Here is a 26904-nt window from a genome sequence, read left to right on the forward strand (position 1 = left end):
AAAATTTGTGAGTAAAATGAAAGAAATTTGAAAAAATATTTTGGTGCATCTTCTCTGAGCTCTGCTGCAGGACCCTGGGAGAAGAGGAGCAGCTGGTGGGAAGGGGACTCTAAGGATCATCCCAACCCACTCCCTCCCATGTGGCTTGAGGCAAGGTTGTGTGGCCAAATCATCACTGTTTGGGGTGCAGGCATCCCAGAGACAGGAATAAATCACGTGTGTACATGTGCATCCCTGGCAACCCTCTCTCCTCTTCAGAGGTGACAGAGAAGGTAAGACCAGGCAAAGACCACACCTAAATTCTGCTGCCTCTGCAGCCCTCCCTTTCCTCATCTTGCTCCCAGACAGGAGCCAGGACACCGAGCCAGCTGGGTCCTGCAGCGGAACTTACCACTGTGCTTGCCCTCCCTTTCCTTTTGTTTTTTCCTCTTCTCCTGCCACTGCCAGAGGAAGAACAGGAAAGTCCATCATTCACATGCTGGTCTTTGCACAAACCTGCTCAAGTGATTCCCCTCCTGACATCTTTGAGAAACTTTTCAGTGCTCCGAGTGAGTGCTGGCTTTAAATCATCATCTCCGGTGGATTACAACAGCTGGATGAGAAGATAAAGGCTTTTCTCTCCTCTTTCCTTTCTCATTCCTTCCTTTTCACTTTTCCTCCTGAAGTCAGAGCAGTTCCCAGCCAGGAGGCATGGTGCTGGTGGGAGCCCTGTGCAGCCTTCTGCTCCTCTGCCTGGTTGAGGAGGGCATCAGCAAAGTGAGAAGATACTACATTGCTGCAGTGGAAACTGCCTGGGACTACACACACAGCGACCTGCTGTCCGTGCTGCAAGCGCCTGCAGGGTAAAGCTCTTCCTTTTGCAATTCTAGAACCCTGTCCTGGGTGTTCTCCCACACTGGCATGTGGCACTGTGAGCTTGGCTCCAGGCAGGCAGGTACATGGGGGCAACCTGGCCAGGTGGGTGCACTGAGCTGCTGGTACAGCTGGGAAGGGGTGGTGTGATGGGGAGTCACTAAGTGCAACCCCTGGTGAGGGGCAGGTGGAATTGAGAGAGAAAGATGCATACCTGCTCTTCATCACTGTCCTGCACTGTTTTATCTTAATGACATTTGCCTATAATCCTTTAAAATCTGTGCTAGGAGCCATGAGCTGATTTTCTACCTGTGTTTTCTTTTCTGCTCTGCATCCTGGGGGCTTTGGGGGGAGGGTTGAGGGGAGACAGGCACTTGTGACTCCCTGGGCACTGCAGAGGAAGGTTGGCTGTGCCCACCCTGTCATAACTGAGCAGCAAAAACTTTCCACTATGTCTGCCTCTGGTAAAATCCAGCTTTAGTTATTTATATCTTTGCATACATTACATTGCTGGGGCTGAAATTTTTCTTTAAGGAAATGAAAATAATTTGTAGTGCTTGGGCAATGAATGGTATTCATGCACAGTGGCAAAAAGGAGGAAGGCATGATGTTTTTGCATGCGTACTTTGAAGTAAGAAGGAAAAATGGGAGTTGCGTTGCTCAAGCATCAGGATGGTGTTGTTTGAAGACATATTTGGCTTGGACATGCATGGTTGTGAGTGTTCTGAGCATGGACAATGGATCTGGATGGCTGCACCCTTTGTGGATCAAGATGTGCCCATTCCCTCTGCCCTGTTTCCATATCCCCTTCCCCAGACTCTCTGCTGAGGCAGTAGCAGCCCATGGCCCCATCTCAGACCCACAGTGGCCTGAGCAGTGAGGAGCTGTGGTCAGGCACTAGAAGCCAGGCTCTAGGGATGACCCAGGTCAGCCTGACTAGCTGCTGTAGTCACTGTATCCCAGTAATGTTGGTTTTCCCCCTTTTGATTACTTCAGTAGGAAAATTGCATCCAGCACCCCCTATTTTACTAATCTCCCTTGCCCTGCTTTCACTGATGTTGCCCACAGATCCATTAGGCTGTGGTAGAGATGATGACGTTGCTCACACTGTTATTTCAGGCTTGTGGCTTTCCATTTCAGCACTGGCTTTATGATGCACTCGGGCACTATTTCTGACCCTGGAGTGACTCAGGGACCTGACCTTGCCTGGGGATGAGTGGGGCATTGGCAGGCAGCGTGAGGCCACTTGTCCTTCTCTAAAAATGGGGAAAGATAACACTGGCTATCTCAGAGGGACTTGGTTGTGTGCTCCAGTCTGGAGAGGCAGAGAATTCCTGGGCAGCTGTGCAGCTCCTGGGGAAGCCGTGCTGGGAACCAGGGCTTGCTTGTCATGGCTGTTCCCAGCTGAATGATGGTGCCTTTTCCGTGGCCCTGCAACCTCAGCCCAGTTCCCTGTGACAGAGGAGGGCACAGGAAAACAGCCAGGCTGGATACAAGGGGCATGCAGGAGTGAGCCAGGAAAGCATGGCAGGCAGAGCTGCCCCTGGAGCTGGGCTGTATCTGAGCTGTGTGTATGGTGTCTTCTGCTCCCCACGTTCTCCCTCAGTGCATCAGCATCTCATGGCAGCTCCCAAAGGTGCATCTCCAGGCAGGACCTCCAAACCCCTCGTATGTATCCAGGGGTTTCCTCTGGCATGTTTGTAGAAAGCTCTGTCAAATTAATGGGCTGCAACACACCAGGCCAAAGCTGCTCACACCTTCCCCATGATTTCAGTTTCTCTTCCTCCCAAACACAACCCCACCAGCAGGGTCGGAGCCAGGACCAGCACATCCTGCAATGGCCCCAGGGATCTCAGCTTGGACATGGAGCTGGTGGACACGTAGCAGCAGCCCATGTCTGAGTGTTTTGGCAGTGCAGGATGTCTTCCAGCTCCAAGAGATGAACAGATAGTGTGGCTAACAATGCTGATCCAAGGTGCCAGAAACTTATCGGCCTGCCTCAGCTTCTGCTGCCATTGGGAAAGGAAGTTCACTGGGACCCCAAGTACAGAGGAAGCTTGTCTCCTGTGGGCTCTGCTCTGCCAGCACTGGGACCCAGCACTAAGCCCTGTTGTCACTAGGTCCCTTCCCAGCCATGCCTCTGCATGCCAGCAAAATTCCCCCTGGCTCCAGAGGATTTCTGCCTTGTTTACTGAGCAGGACCAGACCATCATATCTCAGGGCTGCATTCTCAAATTTGGGCTTTCCATGAGCTAGAGATTAAGGCACAGCTTCTTGAGAGTGGACAGCTACCCTGCAGCACAGCTACCTTCCAGTGTGGGGACACACTGAAGAGCAAAGCTAGGGCTGGACTCCACTGCCATCAAGCCAGGAATGATAATGGTTCATGGGCAAAGTCATCTGAGTGCAGTGGCACTGGGCTGTGCCTGCTGGGGTTTCCTGCCAGCCTGGATGTGGTGTTACAGGAGCTGGGTGCCTGTGGGGTTTTCATGGGCTCCCATCCTGCTCTGCCCCTGAGGAGAGTGGGGCCCTGCTCTCCCCACAGCATCCCCCAGCTGCAAGTGGCTTCCAGCCAGTGTTGTAGGGGTGAGCGTGCATTGCTTTTCCTAAATTTGAGTCACACTGTCTCCTTCCTCTTCCGTTTGGGGAAGAGTCACAAAGGGAAACGCTGCTCGAATAAGGGTTAGTCAGAGCAGGACAGCAACCTTCCCTGCTTCTTAAGTGGGAAGAAAATACCACCTGGCTTTTGCTCCAAACAAAACAAGGCTGGAAAGGTCTGTCTGGTTACTGGAAATGGTCTTGGGCTAAATCAGCCTGTGAAATCCTTGAAGAAATTAATGCCTTTGTTATCCAGATAAATGTGCAGCATTCCTTCTGGAAAAAGAATTTGTTAAGCTTCTTACAGATAGAAAGTGGCCAGCAGAGATAAGTGGGGTTTGAAATACATTCAAGGCTCCTTTATCTTCCTGCTGTGAAGTGTAAATCCCATTTTGGGCAGAAAAGAACCAAATGTGTAGACATTGCTGAGACACAAAGCAAACTGCCACACCTGCCAGCAGCCGACAGTCTCTTTCCTGGGGGGCGGAGCTGGGGAGGATGTGAGTTACACATGATGTGATCTGTTTGCCACACCTGAAGGTGCTGGAGTTGGGGTGGGGATGGCTTCAGGGCACAGGTCACCATGGCACTGCCAATGCTCTGTGTCCCTGCTGCCAAGGAAACATGAAGCTGGACAAGGCATGAGGCAGGAGACTGGCAGCAATACCTGCTGCTGTGCCCTGTCCCAGCTGCATCTGGGTATGGCCTCTTGTCTTCTTCCATCATGACTAACACCACAACACTAATCACTGCCCTGTTGTCATCTGTATGATGAGCAAAACATTTCCAATCATACCTGGGAGCTGTCAGGAAATCCAAAGGACACAGCAGGGTGAGCAATCGCTGGGGCTCCAGCAAGCAAGCTGGTGGGAAGGGAAGGAAGAGGATGGCTGCTGCCCATGCATGGATGGGTCTGTGCAATCAGCCTTGGCTTTTCCTTCCTCCTGCAGCATTTTGGGGCATGCAGGCCCACGTCTGCCCCCAGCTGGTGTCCCTCCCCGCTACAGGAAAGCTGTTTTTGTGGAGTACCCTGATGGCTCATTCACACAGCCCAAGATCAAGCCAGCGTGGATGGGTAAGAAGCACCTGCGGTGTGGGGAGCTCCAGCAACACCTGACAGCCACCAAACTCATCCTGGGTTGGGTGCTTGCTTCTCTTCAGCCAGGAGCAGGAAAGCACCTGGGTGGATCCCAGTTTGGCAGAGCTCCTGGGGGTACAGAGAGCCTTGCTGGAGCTGATGCAGTTGATGCTGCCATGCTGCATGAGGGACAACCACTTGTGTGGGGCTTGTGGAAAGCCAGGACCCTTTAGGGTTTCTGGCACGTGTGAGCTGCCTGACCCCAGCTGCCTGACCTTGTTGTCTTATCCCCTTCAGGTCTTCTAGGCCCCACCATTCGAGCAGAAGTCTATGACACAGTGGTCATCACGTTTAAAAACCTGGCCTCCCGCCCGTACAACCTCCATGCTGTCGGGGTGTCCTACTGGAAGGCGTCAGAAGGTGAGCTGGGCAGCCTCAGGTGCTGCAATTCCTTGTGTAGCACCTCCTGCTCTGGCACCTGCCTGCCAGATGTGTATCCCACCCTCACCCTGCTATTCGTGTCCCTCTGTGAGGACAGATGCCATGCCCAGCCCAGAAATGAGCTGAGCAAACAGTGCAGAGCAAACCTGTATCAGTTATAGAGGTATTACAGGGGTTAAACCTTAGGTTGGATGCTTAGGGCAAGGAAGACTGTGCTGTCCAGCCCCAGGGCAGGTGGTGGGTGCACAGCCCAACATGTGAGTGTGGCACAGCTCTGTCACTGCCCATAGGACTCGCTCCCCTGAGGTGGAGAGGGGCTGTGTTCTGGGTTGGAGGAAAGGGCATTTCTGTAACCACGGTGGGCTGGGGATGAACCTTCAGTGACATCTGACCATTTCTTTGGTTTTAGGAGCAGGGTATGAGGATGAGACCAGCCAGACAGAGAAGGAGGGGGACAGGGTGGACCCTGGGAAGACACACACATATGTCTGGGAAATCCAGGAAAACCAGGGCCCAACGGAGGACGACTCAACGTGCCTGACCCACTCCTACTCCTCCAACACCAACAGTGTGAAGGATATCAACTCTGGTTTGATTGGAGCCCTGCTTGTGTGCCGACCTGGTAAGCACAGCACAGGGTGGGGACAGGCCACATGCAACCATTAATTGAAAAGCAGAATAATCACAGATGCCCTGAGGCTGAGAATGGCAGTGGAGTCAGTGAGCTGTGCTCAATGAAAGTGCTCCTGGGTTCAGTCTTGAAATCCTGACAGAACAAGGTACAAGATGTGACTGAAGTAAGATTGGTCATCCTTGGCTGAGACATATCCTGGAAGTAGTTGTCCAGACCCCTCTATAGTCACTGGAAATGACTGGGCACTGTCTGCAGGCTCCAGTGACTCACCAGGAGCAGCTTCTCCAGTGAGGAAAGGTCTAAGAGGAAGCAGTACTAAACTGACCTTTTGATGCCTTCTGAGGGCAGCTGCCTCTCAAACATGGACTTTTGGGGGCTGCAAGACTGGAAGCAGGGCTGTTGCAATTGTGAGACATGACAAAAGCAAAGCACAGCCTGACCTTGGTTTACCAGTTCTTGAAGAGCACAAGGAATTCTCTGGGTGGTGCTTGCTGATCTTTAAAGAAATCCATCTCATTGCATCTTGCAGGGACCCTGGCAAGTGATGGGAATGAAGGCCGGCAGAAAGAGTTTGTTCTGCTCTTCGCAGTGTTTGATGAAGGTAATTGTTGACTGACTGGTGTCAGGCCATGCATTCAGCCAGGTCTGGGGCATTTGCTTTGGTCATGGTGTGAGCACAGCTTCTCAGCACCCACATCCCTCCCAAGGGTTTAAGCTTGTGCAATCCCCCCAGCCAGTGTGCTCCTGGTGCAGTACTGCCCCTCCTTCCCTTCACCAGGTGCAGAGAGCTTGCAGCCCACCCAGCTCTGCCATCTCATACCCTGGCCTTGTTCCCATCATACAGGTTAAGAGGAGAGTCATTCCCTGTCCTGTGTAGTGGTCACCCCCACACCCATGCAGAGCCATGGCCAGGTGTGCTGTGGATTTCCACAGGCACCACAAATCCGACCTCCCTGAGAAGGTTTAATTTTTCTTTGAAATGTTCTCAAGTGAAAGCTGACTGCACCCTCCTCTCTCCACAGGGAAAAGCTGGTACTCTGAGCAGGGTCCCTCAGCAGCTGCTCAGCCCCAGGCTCACAACAGGACAGAGCTGCACACCATCAATGGCTACATCAATGGCTCACTGCCTGGTGAGTCCTGGTGGGACAGGGACAGCAGTGAGGGGCATGGGAGCTGCTAGGAGTAGGGGTGGAGCCAGGTCTATAAACTTGAGGTAGCTTGGGAAAGGATGTGAGAAAAGAGATCAAGAGGAGTTTCCAGGTGATGGATGTGTTAGGCTGTATTGACCTCAGAGGGAGCCTTTTATTTCAGCTCCTTGATCTGCCTTTCCCATTTACAGCAGGGCAGGAGCTGTTTCCAGCTGTCTGTGTTGCCAAGTGCAGCTGACTTCCTTGGAGGTCTAAAAGAATAATGCTGGTAGCAGTTTTATAGCCCTGTGAACAAGGCTGGAGGTAGCATTTAGCTCTCACTAAAACACCTTCATAGGATTTTGGGAATAGAATCATGGAATCTTTTAAGCTGGAAAAGACCCTTAAGATCATCAAGTCCAATGGTAAATTTAACACTGCCAAGTCTACCACTAAAACCATGTCCCTGAGTGTCAAATATACAAGTCTTTTAAATACCTGGGCAGCCTGTTCCAGTGTTTGGCAACCCTTTCAGTGAAGAAATTTATCCCAATATCTGACATAAACTTCCTTGGTGCAGCTAGAGTGATAAGGTCTTTTCTCAGACTTCTCTTCTTCAGAAGAACAAAATAAAAGGCTGGGTTTGACCTCAGTGAACACAAAAGTTGGTATTTTCTGGGTTCTCCTGGGAAAAGATCCAGAGCTGTCTGAGAGTAAGGAATCTCCAAGGCAAACTTGGATAGGGAAACACTATCAGGGGAGTCATTACCACCAGCAGCTTTGGTGAACCACATCCTAAAAACTCCCACTTGTGTCTGGCCATTCTTCAGTAAAAGGCAAAGCAAAACTCCCCTAAATTCCCTGTCCTGATAAGTTCATAAAGCTTAAGAGCTAAGGAAACCACATGGTCAACCTCTGTGTCTACAAAGTGGGTTTTCCCTGGAGAAATTATCCATCTCCACTCAGCATCCCCCTCCCTGGATGCAGGACCTGGTCTGAGAGGTGTCTGATAGAGAGCTGGAAATGGAGAGCTGAGGGCCTCAGGATGGGACCTCCACCCAATTTCCTCCCAGGCCCTTGGGATCTGTTCCAGTCACCTCTGCACTCTGCCAAAAGCAAGCACTTGACGCTGTATTTGACTTTGGCTTGAACTTCCAGGAACTTGGAACTTCCCTGCTAGATTACAGAGGCCTTCAGCACACATCAATTTCTCCCCAGGAAAGTAATTTTACAATGCAGTCAAGTTCTTTCTAATTTCCTAAGCACATTGAGCTCTTTGAGTGTCTCTGAGGAAGGAATTTTCTCCAGCACTCAAATAATCCTGGTGACCCCTCTCTGCCCTTTGTGGTATTTCAGCTACTGCTACGTGCTGGAGCCCTACTCCAGATTTTATGTTTTAGTATCTGCCTTGCCAGTGTTGTGATCAGACAAATGATTCTTCTTTTCCAGTGCCCAGTTTCCCTGTTTATAGAGTCAAGGAGCACATCTTTTGCAACTGCACTCCATTGTGAGCTCCTAACAGCAACCCTCCCAGAGTCCCCCAGTCTGTAAATCTAGTCTTATCTCAGGGAGATGATGTGACCTGTGTCTCTGTTTTGCTCAGACAGTCCACATTCATGTGTGATTTCTCCAGCTTGAAGCCAGCACAGGAGTAGGGGACTCTATCAGCATAGATAGAGTGTCAGACTCAGCGTCAAACTCTGAATCTAGGGCACCAAGAGTGGGGACAAGGGCTGGTTACAGTGCTGACTCCTGGGTGCTTTCCTTGTTTCCTGGCAGGTCTCACACTGTGCCTCAAGAAGCAGGTCCACTGGCATGTGATTGGGTTGGGCTCTGGGCCAGAAGTCCACTCCATCTTCTTTGAAGGCCACACATTCCTGGTGAGAAGCCACCGTCTCAGCAGCCTAGAAATTTCCCCTGCCACATATCTCACAGCCCAGACCACGCCAGGAACAGCTGGCTGGTTTCGGATGTTCTGCCAGATACCGTCCCATCAGCAAGGTAACCTTATTTTCCAAGAGCCTGGGGGAAAAGCAGTCCAGGGGATGGCCTGGGCTCAGGGTTCTGTGTGGTGCTGCAGCTCCAAGGCCCCTCCTGCTCCCTGGTGTTACATCCACCTGCAGTCTGGCCCATACCAGATGGCATGGGTTGATCCATGTTGGCTCATTTGATGGGAACAGTATGGAGAAGATTTCTCCCAGGCAGGGCCTATATTGGCACATCAGTGTGACCCTTTCTGCTGGCTTGTCTGAACCCAGCTGGCATGGAGGCCTATGCAAAGGTGGAGGAGTGTCCTGAGGAACGTCTGCTGAAGACAGGGAAGCTGTTAAATGAGCCAGAGGACCTGGATTACCCTGAGGAAGATGAGGAAATTTACCATATTATCCAAGTACGCTCTTTTGCCAAAGACAAGCCCATGACCTGGACTTACTACATCGCAGCTGAGGAAATGGACTGGGACTATGCCCCTGTGAAACCAGTGTCTCTGGACAGGTGAGAGTGGGCATGTGTGCTCATGAGGCTGCTCCAGGCAGCCCTGACAGCTCTTCCCTTTTTCCCCAAAAATTACTTTTCATTCTGCCCAACCTGGACAGTCTTGTTCTTCTTTATTAATGCTAATAGTATGGATGCAGGACAAGAATTGTCTTGGGGAGGCCATGGGAAAGCAGGACCTGACTTTGCTCCATTTTACCAAATGCCCTTCAGAGACATTTGTCTCCGGGGCATTTGTCTCTCTGCCACCAAGGAATCACCTCTGGAATCAGTCCCTTCTGAGCAGACAACAACTCCTGGTGAACTTCTCAGCCATCTGCCAGGTCCTTGGATGATGGAAGGTCTTGCTCTGTTTCTGACAGTGTCCTGCATGTGGCCACTTGCTCTTTCTCTGCCTTTGCCTGCAGAAACATGGCAAGCCTGTACCTGGAGCCTGGCCCACAGCGGATCGGTTCAAAGTATAAGAAAGTGGTGTTTGTGGAGTATGAGGACAGAACCTTCAAGAAGCGCAAGGTGTCCAACCAACAGGACAAGGGAATTCTGGGCCCTGTCATCAAGGGGGAGGTGGGAGATCAGTTTAAGGTAAGAGAAATGCAGCTTTCCACTGTGGAAACATCAGAACTTGATGCTGTTCCTACTAATAGCTCTTGTCTTGTGGCTAATGTCTGACTTAAGTCATTTAGGTGCTCTCTCATGTTTGGCAATATTAAAAGTTCACTGGAAAGGCAAATGCTACTGGCAGCTTAAGGTAAATATTCTCAGTGAGATGCACAGAATATGGCCCAGTCCCTCTGATTTGACTTCGTTGCAGGTGCCTAAGGAACTGTGTAAGTTAATACATGACATCCAGCACCTTCTTCTGAGGCAGGAGTGTCCTCTCATCCTCTACTCTTCTCCATCTGTTTGCTGTTACTTCACAGCACTGGGGACTGTCACTTTTGTCTCCCAAAGTGCCTCTCCTGACCACTTGACTTGTTTGCAGCTGGGAGGAATGGGATGGTTTCCAGCAGCTTCACATTTCTGCTCCCTCTCTGGGGTTCCCTGTGCAGTTGTGGGCATGTGACAGAGCTATTTAGAGAAATAAAGGAAGGGCTTCATGCAGTGAAGTGGGGAGCACTTTAAAGCTCTTGACTGCTGTGCATACTTAATGTCCTGGTCCTCTGAGGCCTGGATTGATGGACCCCTTCTGACTCATATGTAAAGTAAGACTAAAGACAGCAACTTTCTCTTTGATAAATCTGATATTTTCATGCCCTCCCTAAAACAGACACCTCCCAGAACAGTGGACAGTATACAGTTTCACCCCAGAGAAATTGTGGTTTCTTGTATTCTGACTTTGTGGTCCCAGACATGTCCGGGTACCTCCTGTTGATCATTGACAGGTAGCCAACCCCAGGGCACTGCTGTCTGGTGTTTCCCTCTCTGCAAGGACACTGAGAACAGCTTTGAGGGCTTACAGGGATCAGAAACCACCAAACATTCCTGCTGCCTGTCCTCATTTCAGATCGTGTTCAGGAATCTGGCCAGCCGACCCTACAACATCTACCCTCATGGCCTCACCAGCGTCAGGCCCTACTATGCTGTGAGACCCTCAGGTAAGGCAGGCCATGGGAACCTGGGATATCACCTGGGCCAGGAGAGTTTCCTGAAGCCTTTGGTAAGACTGTCCATTCATCCAAGCACCTACACTCTATAATCCCAGGCATTGTGATGATTCCAGGTTCATGTTTCCATCGGTGCCATGTAACCCTGTCTTTAAGGAGGGCTTCAGTGACGAGTGGGGGAAGGGGCATTCTCAACCAGAGAGCTGGGACCATGTTAATTGTTCCATCCTGGAGGCTTCCACTTTCTGAGGAGGCAGGAACCATCCTGGTGATCCTGCCTGTGTTTGCAGTTTATCTACAGCCCTCATTCCCTGGGCTCCTTCTGATCTGCATTTGTGTAGGGGTTCACTGTGACTTAGGCTCTCCCTCTCGCAGCTTTGTAGTTTTTGCTCTGGGGTTGTTTTTTCCCCCCCACATTTAATTCCCAGAACTGTTTTCACCCCTTGTTATTGTGCTTCCAGGACCATGACTTGTGCAAGGCCACCCCACATCCCACCAGGATCCTGGGATGGGCATGGGTTGTTCCCTCTGCAGCTTGTGTGGTCAGGAAACCTTTCTGAGCTCAAGTGGGATCACTCCTTGCAGGAGCAGCCCAGACATAACTGGTCTGCTCTTGGGTTGTGTGTTGCCAGAGAAAGATGTGAAGGATATTCCTATTCCCCCTGGGCAGTCATTCACCTACAGCTGGAGTCTCACCGCTGAGGATGGCCCAACAGAGGCAGATCCTCGCTGCCTCACCCGTTTCTACTACAGCTCCATCGACGCAGTCCGAGACACGGCCTCAGGCCTGATTGGGCCCCTTCTCATCTGCTCCAAGAAGTCCATGGATCAGAGGGGAAATCAGGTGGGTCTTTCCTTTGTTGCCTCAACTTCTAGGCTGAAAGGCTGGAATAACTGTGGTAGGTGAAATGTTTAGGTAAAAACAAATTTGTCTGTTTTGTTTTCTTCAATCCTATCAGCAGTCCTAATGCCTCTGCCTTCCCCATCCTCCCTCACATGCTCTCTTTTCTCCAAACCTGCACCCTAAGTCCTGTAAAATAGTAGTAAACTTCTCCATGCAACCATACTGAGAGCTGACAGCTACACTGGCACCAGGGGTGCTCTGATCAGACCAGGAATAATTTCTTCCTTCTCTTTTCTAGATAATGTCAGACAACATGAAGTTGGTGCTGTTTGCTGTCTTTGATGAGAACTACAGCTGGTACCTGGAGGAGAACATCAAGAGGTTCTGCTCTGATGCAACCCATGTGGATACCCAGGACCCCCAGTTTTATGCCTCCAATGTGATGCACAGTGAGTACCCAGCCAGGGGCTCCCTGGAAAGCCCCTGCAGACACAGGCTCATCCCTGCCCCAGGGAAGGAGCAGGGGATACACAGCAGTTCAGCAGCCATGGGAAGAATTTGGTCTTGAAATGTTTCACCCCTGTCCTCTTCCAGCTATTAATGGCTTTGTATTTGACAATCTCCAAACAAAACTCTGCCTGAACGACGTTGTGTACTGGTATGTCCTGAGTGTTGGGGCCCAAACAGATTTCCTCTCCATCTTCTTCTCTGGAAACACCTTCAAGCACAACATGGTCTTTGAGGATGTGCTTACTCTTTTCCCATTTTCTGGAGAAACAGTCGTCATGAGTTTGGAAAAGCCAGGTTAGTAGCATGGGCTATTCTGTAAACCATGGGCTTGGCATCCCAGCAGAGATCAGCGAGCGCCTCCAGCCAGTTCTCTGGTGCCCAATTCCTTTGGACAGCTCTGAGAGCAAAGGGATGCACAGCCTGCTGGAACAGCAAAGTGAGAGGCAGTGATTAAATCTTTCAAATCAAATAAATTGAATTGTGGTATTTTACTTAATTAGTAGGGTGTGTTAAGGTCATGCATGCTGCAAAACCAGTAAGCTGGCTGCAGTAACATGAGCCTGGTGGACATTTGCAATCTTGGCTCCAAGCTTGGAGGTCCAGGGGAGTGGCAGTGCTGTCCCAGCTGTGGGTTCAGCTGCTGGTCATGCCATTTATCTCCAGACTTTTGCAAGGACAGAAACAGCAGCCACAGAAAAGTCCTAGAAAAGATTTGCTTTAGAGTTCAGTTATATTTCCCCCCACTCAGCACTTTTTCCTTAGTGCTGGCAAAAGAGGTGCTGTCAAACTATTTCCTCACTCACAGAGGAGACACAGGATTTACCATGTGGTTGCAACACTGATATGATGATAATGGGCACTGCACCCTGAGCCAAGCTGTCAGGGTTTCTAGACACCGCAGGGAGCTCTGTATAACCCAGCCAAGCCTCACATCCGTTTGAGTTCAGATTCCTACCTGCTGCTCAGAAGCAGAGCAGCAGCTCAGCTGGCAGCAGGTGGCAGCTCTCTCCAGCAGCAGAGCCCAGAAATCACATATCTCACCCTCTCTGCTGGGAGCAAACACACTGGCTGGGGATGCGAGTGAGAGGCAGCCTTTCCTTTCTTTCCCCTTCAGTGGGAGAGATGTGGTGGCTGTCTTTGGGAGAGAGGTGTGTTTGACAGCACCAGGATGTCTTTGGGCGTGGGTTATGGTGACTGCTGCTGCTGGAGGCTCCGTGGGTTCTCACTGCATTAACTGCTCAGCTGTACTTGGGCCCTCACAGCTGTGTGTAGCTCACTATGCTTTGCCAGGAAACACCAGCCCTGCTGATGGTGCTTGCCCTGCATGTTGCCAGCAACACTATGGGTCCAGCTGTAAGACACTCTAGGGACTATGAAAGCATGGAATCACTACCATGAGCCAGAGGCTGCCTGAAAATATAGGTTGGACTAGCAAGGGAGCAGCACGGGAATGGCATCTGTTCCAGTTTCCCACTGAAGTGGGCTGATGGTGTCCTTTTGCCCTCTCTTGAGACAGGTGTCTGGACACTGGGGTGCCTAAATCCTGATTTCAGAGACCGAGGGATGCATGCCAAGTTCACGGTCTCGCAGTGCCAGTATGAGCAAGACACTGATGAGGAAGATTATGTGTATCACGATGGGGAGGAGGTTGCCTTTGAATTCCAGCCCAGGGGCTTCTCTAAAAGAAAGAAGGCCTGTGTGAATGAGCAACTGAACAACATCTCCTCTTCTAGAAATGAGACAGAGAAGATAAGATTGTGCCTGACAGAACACGGGGCTGTCCTGAGCAACAGCAGGATTTCTGATCCCTCTTCCAATGGAACGTCAACATTTTTAGGAGCAATGCAAAATCCACATGATATTTCCATGTCTTCCCTGCCAGAGAAAAGCTATGAGCCAGTGTCCTATGAGTCCTTCCTGGAGGATGAAGAATTGTCAAAAATCATCAGCCAGGATGAAGGGTTTGGACCAACTCCACCTGGAGAACACTTGGGGAGTGTCAGGGGAAGGGTCCATGGTACTGTGAGCTCAGAAGATGAGCAACGGCTGCACCAAGCCACAGCAGCTCTAGGAGATGCTCTGGCAGGAACAAAAGTGACAAAAATCCCAGAGGTGCAGGAGCCAGTAAAAGGAACGACAGTCCAGTCTGGTGGTAGGATAGAGAACCTGGAAGCAGAGCCTCAAAAGACAACTACTCATGCAACAAGCTTGTGGGACTCCATTGCTTATGCTGCTGGCAAAGCCCCTCTTCAGGAGAGCAGGAGCTCAATTCACCAGAATGATCTGGAGCACAACCTGGCACTTCAAGATGTGTCTTCACAGAGTAATGAGTTGCTAAAAGGGGCTGATAAAATATCCTTTAAACTGTATGACTCAGAGGAGACAATCATTACAGCACCATCTTTAAGTACTGATCACAACTCTTCCTCCACATTGAACAATCCTTCTGCATATCCAGATGAGACAGAAGATAATAGGACTTCTCATGCTGTGGTTCAGAGTCATGCCATAGAAAGCAATTATTCATCAAATGACCTAGATGCTAGGCTGGAAAAAAGGCTTCACAAAGTGGTTTCACAAGGCTTTTATGAAAGTTTTGAAGAGCAAAATGTTTCTTTGTCAGATAAACCTGTACCAGGAGAAATCTTCACAGCTGAGAGTAACTCCTTGCCTGCAAAAAGTGGCATAGAACAAGCCAGTAGACTTGCCAAAGGCACCAGCCTCCTAGACACCACCTTTGCAGACACCAATGACCTTGAGCCATCCAGCTATGTAATGACAGAAGAGAGGGATGAAGTAATTTTGAAAGAAGTGTTTCAGGATGCTAAGGAATTAGCAGAGTTGGACAGTATTGTATTTTCTGAATCAAATGTTGTGACCAATGACACCAGGCCATTCCCAAATAGTTTCCTGAAGAGCTCTGAGCAGTTTCTGAGACACAGAGTTACAACCAGAAGCACGAGTGGCTCTGACTGGAGACCTAAACAAGCCAGGTCACTGAAGAGCAGAGCTTTGGGTCTTCCCAACACCAGCAGCAAGAAGCTCTGCTCTGATGGTAAGACAGCAGAGCAGGATCTGGCCAGCCAGGCCCCTGAGACAGCAGTGAATAAGGAAGCTCCAAAGGCGTGTGGACCTCATTCCCCTTTTTGCATCACTCGCTTCAAAAAGAGGTCTTTGGTATCAAGTGACGCCTTGCCTGAGGTGATGGTGGCCCCGCAGAGCCTGGAAGAAAAATCCAAGGTGGCTGAGAGGAGGCTACACCCAGGCAGGGATGAGATGTATCCTGAGGGGAGGCTGAGCACTGACAGGGCGGTACAGGGCAGCAGTGAGCGGGCTCAGCGCAGCAGACGCTCCCTCCCCTCACGGGGAGCACTGGGGACACGACCAGCAGTGGCAGCGAGCAGCTCAGAAAGGCAGGTTGCTGCTGAGGCTGCACACCTGGCCTCAAACTGGGACCCAGTCTCCCCAGGGGCTGTGGTGAACACAGGGGACTTGCACAGCCCAGCTTTGGCCGAGCTGCAGCCAGGCAGAGCTGTGGTGCTGGGGGCTCCTGGGAGTGAGCAAGCTCAGAGGAGAAGCCAGATGGAGGAGGAGACGAACTCTGTGGAGCAGCTGGGTCTGTTCAGTCCTGAGCCTCAGCAGCTCAAGGCCAATGCCACAGAGGACCATGTGCCTGGGAGAATGTCTGGGCAAAGCCCAGAAGGAATGTCTCTGAAATCAGCCGTCAGAGAGAACTGTTCACTGTCTCCAAGTAGTCCTGCTCACAACAACAGCACCAAAAAGCCAGCACAGTATGTGCAAGATACTCCTCACGGATGTCAGCTGCTCAGCAGGGAAGATGTCCTCAGAGAAATAGGGAAGACAGAGGGCCAGGGCCTGGGAGAGCCCAAGGAGGATGGGGAAAGCAACAACACATCTGGGGAGAGGAGCCACATCCCAGGACAGGGGGAGGAACTGGCCCTGAACAATGAGACACGTTCCAGCCCCTCAAAAACTGCCAAGACAGACTATGATGAGTACAGCGACACAGAGCAGACCATGGAGGATTTTGACATGTATGGGGAAGAGGAGCATGACCCGCGCTCCTTCCAGGGGGAGATACGGCAATACTTCATTGCAGCAGTGGAGGTGATGTGGGAATATGGGGACCAGAGGCCCCAGCACTTCCTAAAAGCAATGTAAGTGTGATTTTCCTGCATGCATTCCTCCTGCACTGCATGTCATGGTGTGATGCATGAGATGGCATATCCTGGCAGGCAGGATCACAGTTCTGTACCAGTACAACCCAGCCAAGCAGCCCAGGGGAAGGATGGTCCCAGCAACTCCCCTCTGCCTTGGGAGGGTGGGGAGGGGTGTTAAACCTCCAGAAACTTTGAGCTTCCTTGCAAGTGGGTAAGGGATGCTCTGGCTCTGTATCCTCCCGACCTATAACAACCCTGCCATGGCTGTCCTCACTATGGGAAGTGTCACCTGACCTACCTAACTGGCATCCCCCTGCAGGGACCCCCAAAGAAGCAGGAGGAAGCATTCCTGGCAGTACCGCAAGGTGGTTTTCCGAGAGTACTTGGATGATTCTTTCACGCAGCTGGTGCAGCGCAGAGAGCTGGATGAACACCTGGGCATCCTCGGGCCCTACATCAGGGCAGAAGTTCAAGATGTCATCATGGTGAGTAGAAAGTTCCCATTTCCTATAAAACCATAAATTCCCCCATTATTGTTGGAGTTCAGCCAGAGGGAGTGCTGAGGTGGGCCTGCAGGCTCTGCAGTTCCCATGGGTTAACCTTCAGGGACTGGGGACAGGAGCTGCCCTGCTGGCATGTGAATGGCACCAGACTGGGAGGCAGAGCCACCATTCAGAGGGACCTCAGTGGCTGGAGGAATGGGCCAGCAGGAACCTCAGAGTGTTCAGATGCAAAGCCCTGGAGCTGAGACAGACCCAACCCCTGCAACAGCATGGCCTGATCAGCTTCTGGGCTCCATGGGGAGCCTTTTGGGTGAAGAGATTGCAAAAAGGGTAGTGAGCTAAGCAGGGCTCAGTACAGCTCTTTTAGGTGCTCTGTATGAGGGCCGGCTTGGGCTTCCCACACTACCAAAGGTCCTTCAGCACCTACCTGAGAAGAAGGTGAAAGGCTCAGGACTTGTGTCCCTGGAGAAGTTGCTTTTTCATTGAATTCTTCATTGAAATCTTCACCAGGATGGATTCAGCCCCTCTGGGCTCCAGAGGCAGTAGTGTAGCTGACCTTGCTTCCATTGAGCAGGAAAAGGGCCTCGTCCAGCAGACATGAACCCAGGATGTGCTTTCCACCAGAGATTGCACCACACAGCTGCAGCTTGTGGTTCAGCAGGGTTGGCCACTGCATGGAAACCAGCTGGAGGTCTGGGAACCAGGGACATCCTTCCCACCAGCTGGCTGGACCCACCACCAGGGTCCAGAGCATTGTCATCATTGCCCCCTCACATATTCTGCTGCTTTGCCTTCCCTCTGGTGCAGGTGACATTCAAGAACCTGGCCTCACGGCCCTTCTCCTTCCACTCCACACTGACAGCCTATGAAGGCACAACACAGCAGGGTGGGGTGGTGCAGCCTGGCGGCCACCAGAAATACTCCTGGAAAGTCCTGCCCCAGATGGCACCCACCACGCAGGAGTTCGACTGCAAGGCCTGGGCTTACTTCTCCAACGTGGACCTGGTAGGTGGGAGTCTCCATGGGGCATCCCAGGAAGGGGAGGTTGGCAGTATGCTGGGTCCTGACTGTGAGGCCAAGAAATTTCTTGTGGGGCTGTGCTGAAAGCTCCCTGGGGCTGTATAGATTCTCTGGTGTCTAATACAACAATGAATACATGCTGGTGCTCACCTTCCCTTCCCTTCCCTTCCCTTCCCTTCCCTTCCCTTCCCTTCCCTTCCCTTCCCTTCCCTTCCCTTCCCTTCCCTTCCCTTCCCTTCCCTTCCCTTCCCTTCCCTTCCCTTCCCTTCCCTTCCCTTCCCTTCCCTTCCCTTCCCTTCCCTTCCCTTCCCTTCCCTTCCCTTCCCTTCCCTTCCCTTCCCTTCCTTCCCTTCCCTTCCCTTCCCTTCCCTTCCCTTCCTTCCTTCCCTCCCTTCCCTTCCCTTCCTTCCCTTCCCTTCCCTTCCCTTCCCTTCCCTTCCCCTTCCCTTCCCTTCCCTTCCTTCCCTTCCCTTCCCTTCCCTTCCCTTCCCTTCCCTTCCCTTCCCCTTCCCTTCCCTTCCCTTCCCTTCCCTTCCCTTCCCTTCCCTTCCCTTCCCTTCCCCTCCCTTCCCTTCCCTTCCCTTCCCCTCCCTTCCCTTCCTTCCCTTCCTTCCCCTTCCTTCCTTCCCTTCCCTTCCCTTCCCTTCCCTTCCCTTCCCTTCCCTTCCCTTCCCTTCCCTTCCCTTCCCTTCCCTTCCCTTCCCTTCCCTTCCCTTCCCTTCCCTTCCCTTCCCTTCCCTTCCCTCCCAGCATTCTGCAGTTCCTTACCCCTATGCCAAATCTGTCTGAATTTGGCCGCTGGGTCCAATGCAGTAGGGACTGTTGGACACTTGGACAGACAGACACACATCTCTTGAAAGCACATGCAAACACTTGCTGAGCAGCCTTTCTTAGCTCAGGGCAGAGTGGGGATGCCTCAGTGAACCCAACATGTTCTTCCTTCCCTACACGTGCCCCACAGTGGGAGCCAGGCCAGGGATGCAGACGGGTTCCCCGCTTTTCACCCTGCTGTACCTCTTTCATCAGCACTGTCTCCTGCTCGGAGGCAAACCCTGATTTTCTGGCCCCCTGGCAGGAGAAGGACCTGCACTCAGGCCTCATTGGGCCACTGATCATCTGCAACCGTGGGGTGCTGAGCTACGTTTCCAGGAGGCAGCTGGCTGTGCAGGAGTTCTCCCTGCTCTTCACCATCTTTGATGAGACCAAAAGCTGGTACTTCCCAGAGAACGTGGACAGAAACTGCCGCCCTCCCTGCCGGATCCAGCAGGACAGCCCTGACTTTAAGAGAAATCATTCCTTCCACGGTGAGGATCCTTGCTCTTGTTCTTTCCATCCCATAACCTATACTGGGATGGAAATCTCAGAGCCTTGAGTCCCTCCTGACTGCTGCCTTTCCCAGCCATCAACGGCTACGTGAGTGACACCCTGCCTGGGCTGGTGATGGCCCAGCAGCAACGGGTCCGATGGCACCTCCTGAACATGGGCAGCACTGAGGACATCCACTCTGTTCACTTCCATGGGCAGCTGTTCAATGTCAGGACTAGCCAGGAGTATCGCATGGGAGTCTACAACCTTTATCCTGGTGAGATGCAGCACAGGCACTGTGCACTCCCCTCTGCCAGGGCTTCATGTTTGTGCCGTTAGGAAGTTTCTGTGGGGGAACACCAAGGAGGGGAAGTGGATCTGGACTATCCTGTCCCTGTGGTTGCACAGCACTTGGTACAGTGGCATCCCATTACAGGCAGTAACTCCCCTCTGCTCTGCTCTCCATTCCTGGCCAGGTGTCTTTGGGACAGTGGAGATGTGGCCCTCACATGCTGGGATCTGGAGGGTGGAGTGCAAAGTGGGAGAGCACCAACAAGCCGGAATGAGTGCCCTGTTCCTCGTGTACGACCTGAGTGAGTGATCTCTTTGTGCCTGACCCACCTGGGCCACAGCCATGACCAGTGTGTATTTGAGCTTCCTTCCCTACAGATCTCTCAGCATTTCTCTTGGGGTGACCCACGTGGGATCTACCAGGTTTTCATTCTGGAAGAAAGTCAGCAGAGAGCACAGAATCAGGGACACAGCTGGGGTGAAGGCTGGGAGACTAGCTTCATCAGCCTGCAAATATTTACTCCAAGAGCTCTTGTTTTCCAAATCTGAGGGTCCCTAGACATTCCATAAAATGCACTTACCCAGTCAAGTGCATGCATGGGCTGGTCCCTGCCCGTGCTGTCAGTAAGGTACAGTGCCCAGTTGCCTGGCCATATATCAGGAGGTAAAGTGAGGCACAGAGCAGTGACAGGAGATAGTGGGTGATGCTCACTGCAGGTTGGTCTAATAGAAATAACTCCAAGAGCAACTGCAAAATCCACAGTACATCTCTGATTCCACCCCAGAACAACATGAGTTTCTAACTCACCATAAGTAAGGACTGGGAAGTGGTGTGGGAGAGTGGTATTTTATCACTGTGACAGTCTCTCTCCTGTTTCTAAAGGATTATTAAATGTCAGCCAGAAAACTTTACCGTAAGTTAAAAATCCTCTTAAGATTTCAAATTTGCATTTTCTCCAGGAGCATTTGACACACAGTGGAGCTGCCAAGGTGTGACAAGTCGCTAATAATAATGGTTATTATAAGAGACAAACATCCCTCTGCTCAGCAGACCAGAAGAGATACAGAGAGAGACAGGGGTGTCAGGTAGACTTTCCTTTAGCAATGTGATATTTGTTTTCAAAAGATGCTGCCTAGCAACAAAAAGGCACAGGAGCAAGATGTGGGTATAAGGAAGAGACACTTGTCAGCACTGCTGGAACATTAGGACATAGGAATGAAAGGTCATAGACTCAGGGAAATGAGTTTGGCAGAAGGCTGCTGTGTCTGATGCTGGAAACTCTCTGCTCCTGACATGGGGGGTGTGAGCAAGAACCTCTGGCTATCCTAAAATTCAGGGATGGATGTGGAAGCCTCTGCAGCCTATCCCTTGGTGTGAGAGAAACAAGCCTGTGAGCTCCTTGAGGCTTGAAAACCTCCCTGAGCCTGAACACTGCTACCCTACTTAGACTTTTGTTATCTAACCAACAATCTATCTCCCTGGTTTCTGCCCTCCCCTGTTCCCTGCAGACTGCCAGAATGCCCTGGGTATGGCCTCACGTGGCATTGCAGACTCTCAGATCACAGCTTCGGGGCAGTATGGTGAGTAGCTGGAGGGCAGGTGGGGTCAGGGCAGCTTCAGCCAGCATAACTCACATGTTTGCCTGCCCCAAGTTCTGCTGTGCTGAGTCCCTGGGACAGGGATCCTCCATCTGTGCTCATGTCAACATCCTAGTCAGGATCTGGAGCCTTCTCACACGGCTGGCCCATTGTGTCAGGTCTCTGCCCCGCTGTGCATGGCTGCTAAACCCCAGGGTGATCCTCAGGCCCAGTCCTGTGGATGGACCTCTCACCACCTCAGGCAGCACCAAGGGCCAGCAGCATCCTTGTGTCTGTGCTCTCTCCTTGCAGGGCAGTGGGCTCCTTACCTGGCCAGGCTGGACAACACCGGCTCCATCAATGCCTGGAGCACCGACCGCAGCAATGCCTGGATCCAGGTAAGAGGGGCCTTGTGTCTGGAGGCACCACTGGGGGCATTGCAAGGTCATGCTCATGCAGAAGAGCTCAGGGATGGGCAGGGCCTCCCCTGCTATATCCTTCTGTTTCCTCTTCCCTCTGACTGGGGAGCACTAAGATCCTAATGGCAGCTGCTCTGCTCAGGTTGCTGCTGTCCTGACCCTCATATCCATCCTTAGTGCAGCAGAAAAGTCACTTGATGGTCCAGCTGCAGCACTGGATTGTGCAAAAATCCCCCAATGACCAAGGCAGAACAGCTCACCTCAGCAAAGGAGCTCTCCCCTGCTCAATCCCAGCTGTTGGCTGACTTGCACCCTTATGAACAACTGTTTTAATAACTTTCATAACCGGTGCTCAGTTATGTCAGGAGAAGCAAGTTTGTGGGTTTATGGGGCATTGCCTGAACATGGCTTGGGTTTTCCATCAGATGTGAATCCCTGACTTTCATTCTCAGGTGGATCTTTTGCATCCCACCATTATTCACGGCATAAAAACCCAAGGGGCCCGACAAAAGTTCTCCAGCTTCTACATCTCCCAGTTTGTTGTGTTCTACAGCCTTGATGGGCGAAGGTGGAAGACGTACAAGGGGAATGCCACGAGCACACAGATGGTAAGGTGAAGGGTCTTGAGCAGACTGCTTTCCCTGAATGGGGTGTCCTGGGGTGATGAGGGCTGGGGAGCTCTGTACACAAGGCAGAAACCTCCTGAGCCCCTGAGATCAGGGCAGAAACAGAGACCATTCAGTGCCAGGTGACTGAATCACAGATCAGAAAGGGACTCATTGTCTGTGTCCATCTGTCTTATTTTAAATTGTCTGAGCTACCTCTTTCTACCATCCCACATGGCCGTGAGATCCACCTCTTAATGTCATGTCGCATTTTACTTAGAGTTAGGCACAAGATTCTACCTGCATATCTTTTTTGACCTCAAAGGCAAGTTTGCCTTTCTAAAAATACTGTGCAGATGCAAATGATTTGGAAAATCTATAGTCACTAGAAAAAAACCCATAACCTAAATATGCATAAGCTGATCAATCCATTGGGAAAAGAGTAGCTGGAAAAGCCTCCATTGTGTATACCATCTGTGGCTACAACTTTTCCCAGGTTCAAATGTTTGAGGACTGACTTTTTTTCCCTCATTTTTCTCACCCTTGTTTGGTGAAAACGTGAAATCAAGTTAATTTGCACAGACCCGAAGTTTCTTCTCCTTTTCTTTCTCAGTGGCCCACTCACACTTCTTTGACCTGAACCTCATCTGAAATAATTTCCCTGAGTTGTCATTTTTGTAAAGATGGTGAAAAGATACAGAAGTGCCTGACATGAACATTCTTCTCCCCAGTAATCCTTGTCCTGTATATTTCTTTCCACTGGTACAACAATCCTTTTCCTCCCTTTCCCTGCAGCTGTTCTTTGGAAACGTGGATGCAACTGGAGTGAAAGCAAACCAGTTCAAGCCCCCAATCGTAGCCCGGTACATCCGCATCCACCCCACCCACTACAACATCCGGGCCACGCTGCGCATGGAGCTCCTGGGCTGCGACCTCAACAGTGCGTCCCACCCACAGACACCAACCACCAAAACTGGGCTCTGGTCTGCTGGGGTGCTGAGCACCAGCCCCATGTGTGCCAGGACTCCCAGGCACTTACGGAGGGGGAAGGAGGGAGCTGGAGATGGCACTGAGGTGTTGAGGGAACAAAGCTGGAAAGTCTCATTGTGGTCTTGGAGATAAAAAAACCAGAGGGAGAGCCTGGGGCCAGAGCTCAGCAGCCTTTTTACTGAAGCATAGGAACCTTCCAGCAGCAGCTAAGCTGATAGATGGGGAGCTGCTGCCCCAGTCTGGGGGAGCAGAAAACAAGCAGAGACAGATGCTGTTGGCTTTTACTCTGGTTTTACCAGTTGAAGGTGAGATGGCTCTGATCAACAGTGCAACATGAAGAAATGGTGCCCTGGGATCCTTTCTTTGGCTTTGCACACCTGCTCTGTAGCAGCTAAAAGCAGCAGGGGCTGTGCTGTCAGCCCATTCCCCAAACCTACCATCTGGCTCTGAAGCAACTGTGCACAGGCACACCTGATCACATATATGCAGGGTGTCTCCCTGCCAGGTATTCTTGTCCTTCCCCTGGATACAGGTTCTCCTTACATCTCCTTACACCATAAATTCTTCACATTCCTCTTAGATAAAATCTCCAGGGAGAAAAGAAGGTAGGAATAGTTTGGCCAGAGCCATGCTGCACACAGGGGCCCCAAGCAGTGCAGGGACCATGGCACTGCAGTAAGGCACAGAAGAACCTGTAGCCAGGGAAAAGGGCAGCTGGAGCAGTGAGCAGGCAGAAGGCATCTCCATAAGGTTACTGTTCTACCCCATGACAAATATTGCTCTTCTCTTCCAGGCTGCTCCATGCCCTTAGGAATGGAGAACAGAGGGATTCCTGATGAGCACATCTCTGCATCCTCCCACAGCGCCAACTTCTTCTCCAGATGGACACCTGCCCTGGCCCGCCTGAACCTTCAGGGCAGGACCAATGCCTGGAGGCCAAAGGTAGCCTGTGCAAGGAGATACCAGGCAGGCAGCTGGGACCCCAGCAGGGTCTCCCAGTCAGGGCTTTGTGGGAAGTGTGTGCAGCCACATGCACCACACAAGCTGCACACTCACTGCCACATTGATCTAGCACCCAGCAGCTCCAGCCAGATGCCTGGTAGGGCAGGTGAAGCACAGGGAAGTGCAGGGCCAGCTTGGCTTCAGCTGCAATGAGTGTGTATTTCTCATTGCTGCTGGAGGGCTGAAGGCAGTCTGTCCTTCCTCAGAGCAACAGCCCCAGAGAGTGGCTGCAGGTGGACTTTGAAGTAACCAAGAAGGTGACTGCAATCATAACCCAAGGTGCCAAAGCTCTCTTCACCCAGATGTTTGTGAAGGAGTTTGCTGTCTCCATCAGCCAGGATGGCGTGCACTGGAGCCCAGTCCTGCAGAATGGCAAGGAGAAGGTAGGCAGAGCTGCTCTGTGGCCAGAGCCAATGGCCACCCCCAGGGCAGCAAGCACAGCCCTTGGCAGCAAACATGCTCACAGGATTTCTTTCCAAGAGCAGTGAGCCAGGCTGTGCTTCCTCCTTCCTTAAAGCATTCCAAGGTGTGTTTGTGTGGGTTGACCCTGTCCTCACTATGCCAGCAGAGGAAAGTGCATCCCTGATTTCTCTCTCCTCTCCAGATTTTCAAGGCAAACCAAGACCATCAGAGCACAGTGACGAATACCCTGGAGTCCCCTCTCTTTGCCCGCTATGTGAGGATACACCCTCGCCAGTGGCACAACCACATTGCCCTGCGAGTAGAGTTCCTTGGCTGTGACACTCAGCAAGAGTACTGATGGCTGCAGGGCCAGCCCAAGGACACACATCTCACCAGGCACTGAGCCCTCCCCAAGGCTGGAGCCATCCCTCCAGGGGCCTGGCTGCCCCTGCTGCTGGGGAAGAGAAGGGCTGCAGAGCTTCGCAGTGACTGGGTTGTTATCTGCCTTTTCCCGTGTCTACCAGATGCCATACACTCAGATGTAATGATGAAGAATTAAACAGTAATTTTCCAGTATCTCTCTGCACTTCCTCCTCTCCTTTAGCCAAGGAGTCCCCAGGGGCCCAGTCAACATTACCAGAAGCTACTAAATAATTAGCCCCAGGGCTTCTCAGCCTTGTTTTGCACAAGCTCCTGCTGCCCTGGGCACAGTCCTGGAGGAGGAAGAGGAAAGATAAGGATGGGGGGTGGAGGCCATGCTCCAGGCTCCAGTGTCTGTTTCACAATCAGTGGGGATCGGAGACTGGAGGGAGACAGCTCTTGCTCAGCCTGACTCAGCACTGGGCTTTGGCCCTGCACTTCCCTTTGTCTCCTTTCCACGGTGCTCCTGCTGCTGTGGCTGGGTCCCATCACCCCACTTTCTGTTGCTGCCTTGAGCAAGCCCTCCTTATTCTCCACAGGAGGAGTTCTTTGGGTGCCTGTGGCTCCCAGGGACCCTGGTGGGACATTGACCCATGGATGAGCTGCCACCTTGACATAATCCCCAGCAAGGTGTGCAGTGGGCCAGAGCCATCTTCCTGATACCTGTGGCTTTCTCCCTCCCTGGCACCCACCCAACACAGTGGCAGATATTTCCCCTCCCAGGAATGATGATGAGCAGGGTGACACTGGCTCCTGCCTCATTCCTCTCATGGGCCGGAGACCTTCCAGAACAGCCACCTCACAAGGGTGGGGAGCACCCTTGTGGGAAAGGTGTGGGGCCTTCCTTGTTGGGCAGCACTTCTCCTACAAGCAGCTTGTGAGAGCTTGTGCCAGGGCAGTGAGTCCTTCATGTGTGATGGGGGAGCTGGCTGGCCCCACAAAGCCTCTGGCAGCTGGTGTGGGAGGGAGAGCAGGGTAATGAGGGGGCTTTGGAAAATGGCAGGAGTCAGCAGGTGTGGCAGGGAAAGCAGGGTTATGAGGGGGCTTTGGAGAATGGCAGGAGTCAGCTGGGTGCTGTCACTGTGGGATGGGCAGGATGGCTGCAGCAGCCCAGCAACATCCAGCAATTGCCTTGTGAACTTCCAGGGCATCAGAATGTCAGTCTCTGCTCACACCTGTATGAGACGTGGCCTGCAGCAGGTCCAAGAACAGCTCTGCCAGCAGCACAGGGGACAGCTGTGATGGGGCACCAGGGCTGTGCCATGAGCAGGGTGGTTGTGTGAGGGATGGCTGCTCTGCCATCAGTTGCACAGGGCTGTGTGGTGCACAGAGATGCTCCCCTCCACAGCCTGTGTCTAGAGGAAGCAGGGAGATGTGCTGCAGACCACCCCAGTGGTGTGACCTGTCTGGGAACCCACACCCAGAGCAGATCAGAAGCTGATATTTCAAATAACAGCTTGAAAAAGCCTCATGCATCTGCCACATTTTCCAAGCTGCTATACAGGGAGCCTTTGTTGTGGCCCTGGCAGTGATTACATTACAGCCCAAGCAGGAGATGCAATCACCCTTTGGCTTAATTGCATTCTGACAATAACCAGGCACAAAGGTGAGGAGAGGCTGCCTGGCAAGCAGTGGCCTGAAGAGAGGGATAGGAGCCAGGAGCTTCTCAAAGGGAGCACCCCTGCCTGAGGCAGAGTAGCCCTCAGCCTGGGAGGACAAAACCCACCACCTCAGGCCCTTCTCAAGGCATCCTTCCTCAGCTCCAAGGCAACTCCATCTCTCCTGTGCTTCAGCCCAGCTGAAGCATAAATACCCTTCAGGGCCTCTACCAGTGGATGCTCAGACTCATCTTCCCTCCAGAAAGATGCTGCCATGTTGTGGCACATTTGTCTGGTGACACAGAGTTAGATAAGAGGAAAAGCTCTGTGAACCAGAGCCCACTCTGGATTATTTTCAAAGAGGAAGCACAGCTGAAATCTCTGCAGGCGTCCCAGCAGCCTTCACCCA

The 26904-nt window shown here is 51.9% G+C and overlaps 1 protein-coding gene across 2 annotated transcripts; it reads left to right on the forward strand.

The window, feature by feature from the left end:
- Positions 1–17: 17 nt before the first annotated feature.
- On the forward strand, positions 18–25053 carry F8 (coagulation factor VIII). Of its 2 annotated transcripts, none has more exons than XM_014256491.2 (27): positions 18–272; positions 666–842; positions 4401–4525; positions 4826–4948; positions 5379–5591; positions 6133–6204; positions 6626–6733; positions 8510–8731; positions 8989–9223; positions 9631–9805; positions 10728–10818; positions 11460–11671; positions 11970–12120; positions 12266–12475; positions 13698–16359; positions 16682–16847; positions 17673–17870; positions 18961–19189; positions 19285–19467; positions 19667–19783; positions 20991–21062; positions 21372–21457; positions 21931–22086; positions 22879–23023; positions 23867–24015; positions 24282–24458; positions 24680–25053. In XM_014256491.2, exons 2-27 carry the CDS (start codon positions 691–693, stop codon positions 24833–24835), a joined length of 6585 nt encoding a protein of 2194 aa, XP_014111966.2. In that variant the 5' UTR covers positions 18–272; positions 666–690; the 3' UTR covers positions 24836–25053. The 2 variants fall into 2 exon arrangements, with proteins under 2 accessions (XP_014111966.2, XP_014111965.2); XM_014256490.2 differs by lacking the exon at positions 18–272 and adding an exon at positions 338–548.
- The last annotated feature ends 1851 nt before the right edge of the window (positions 25054–26904 follow it).

This window comes from Pseudopodoces humilis, chromosome 15 (assembly GCF_049639895.1).
Source record: "Pseudopodoces humilis isolate 2021_Gansu_Grassland_sample_001 chromosome 15, ASM4963989v1, whole genome shotgun sequence".
Taxonomy (NCBI): Eukaryota; Metazoa; Chordata; class Aves; order Passeriformes; family Paridae; genus Pseudopodoces; species Pseudopodoces humilis.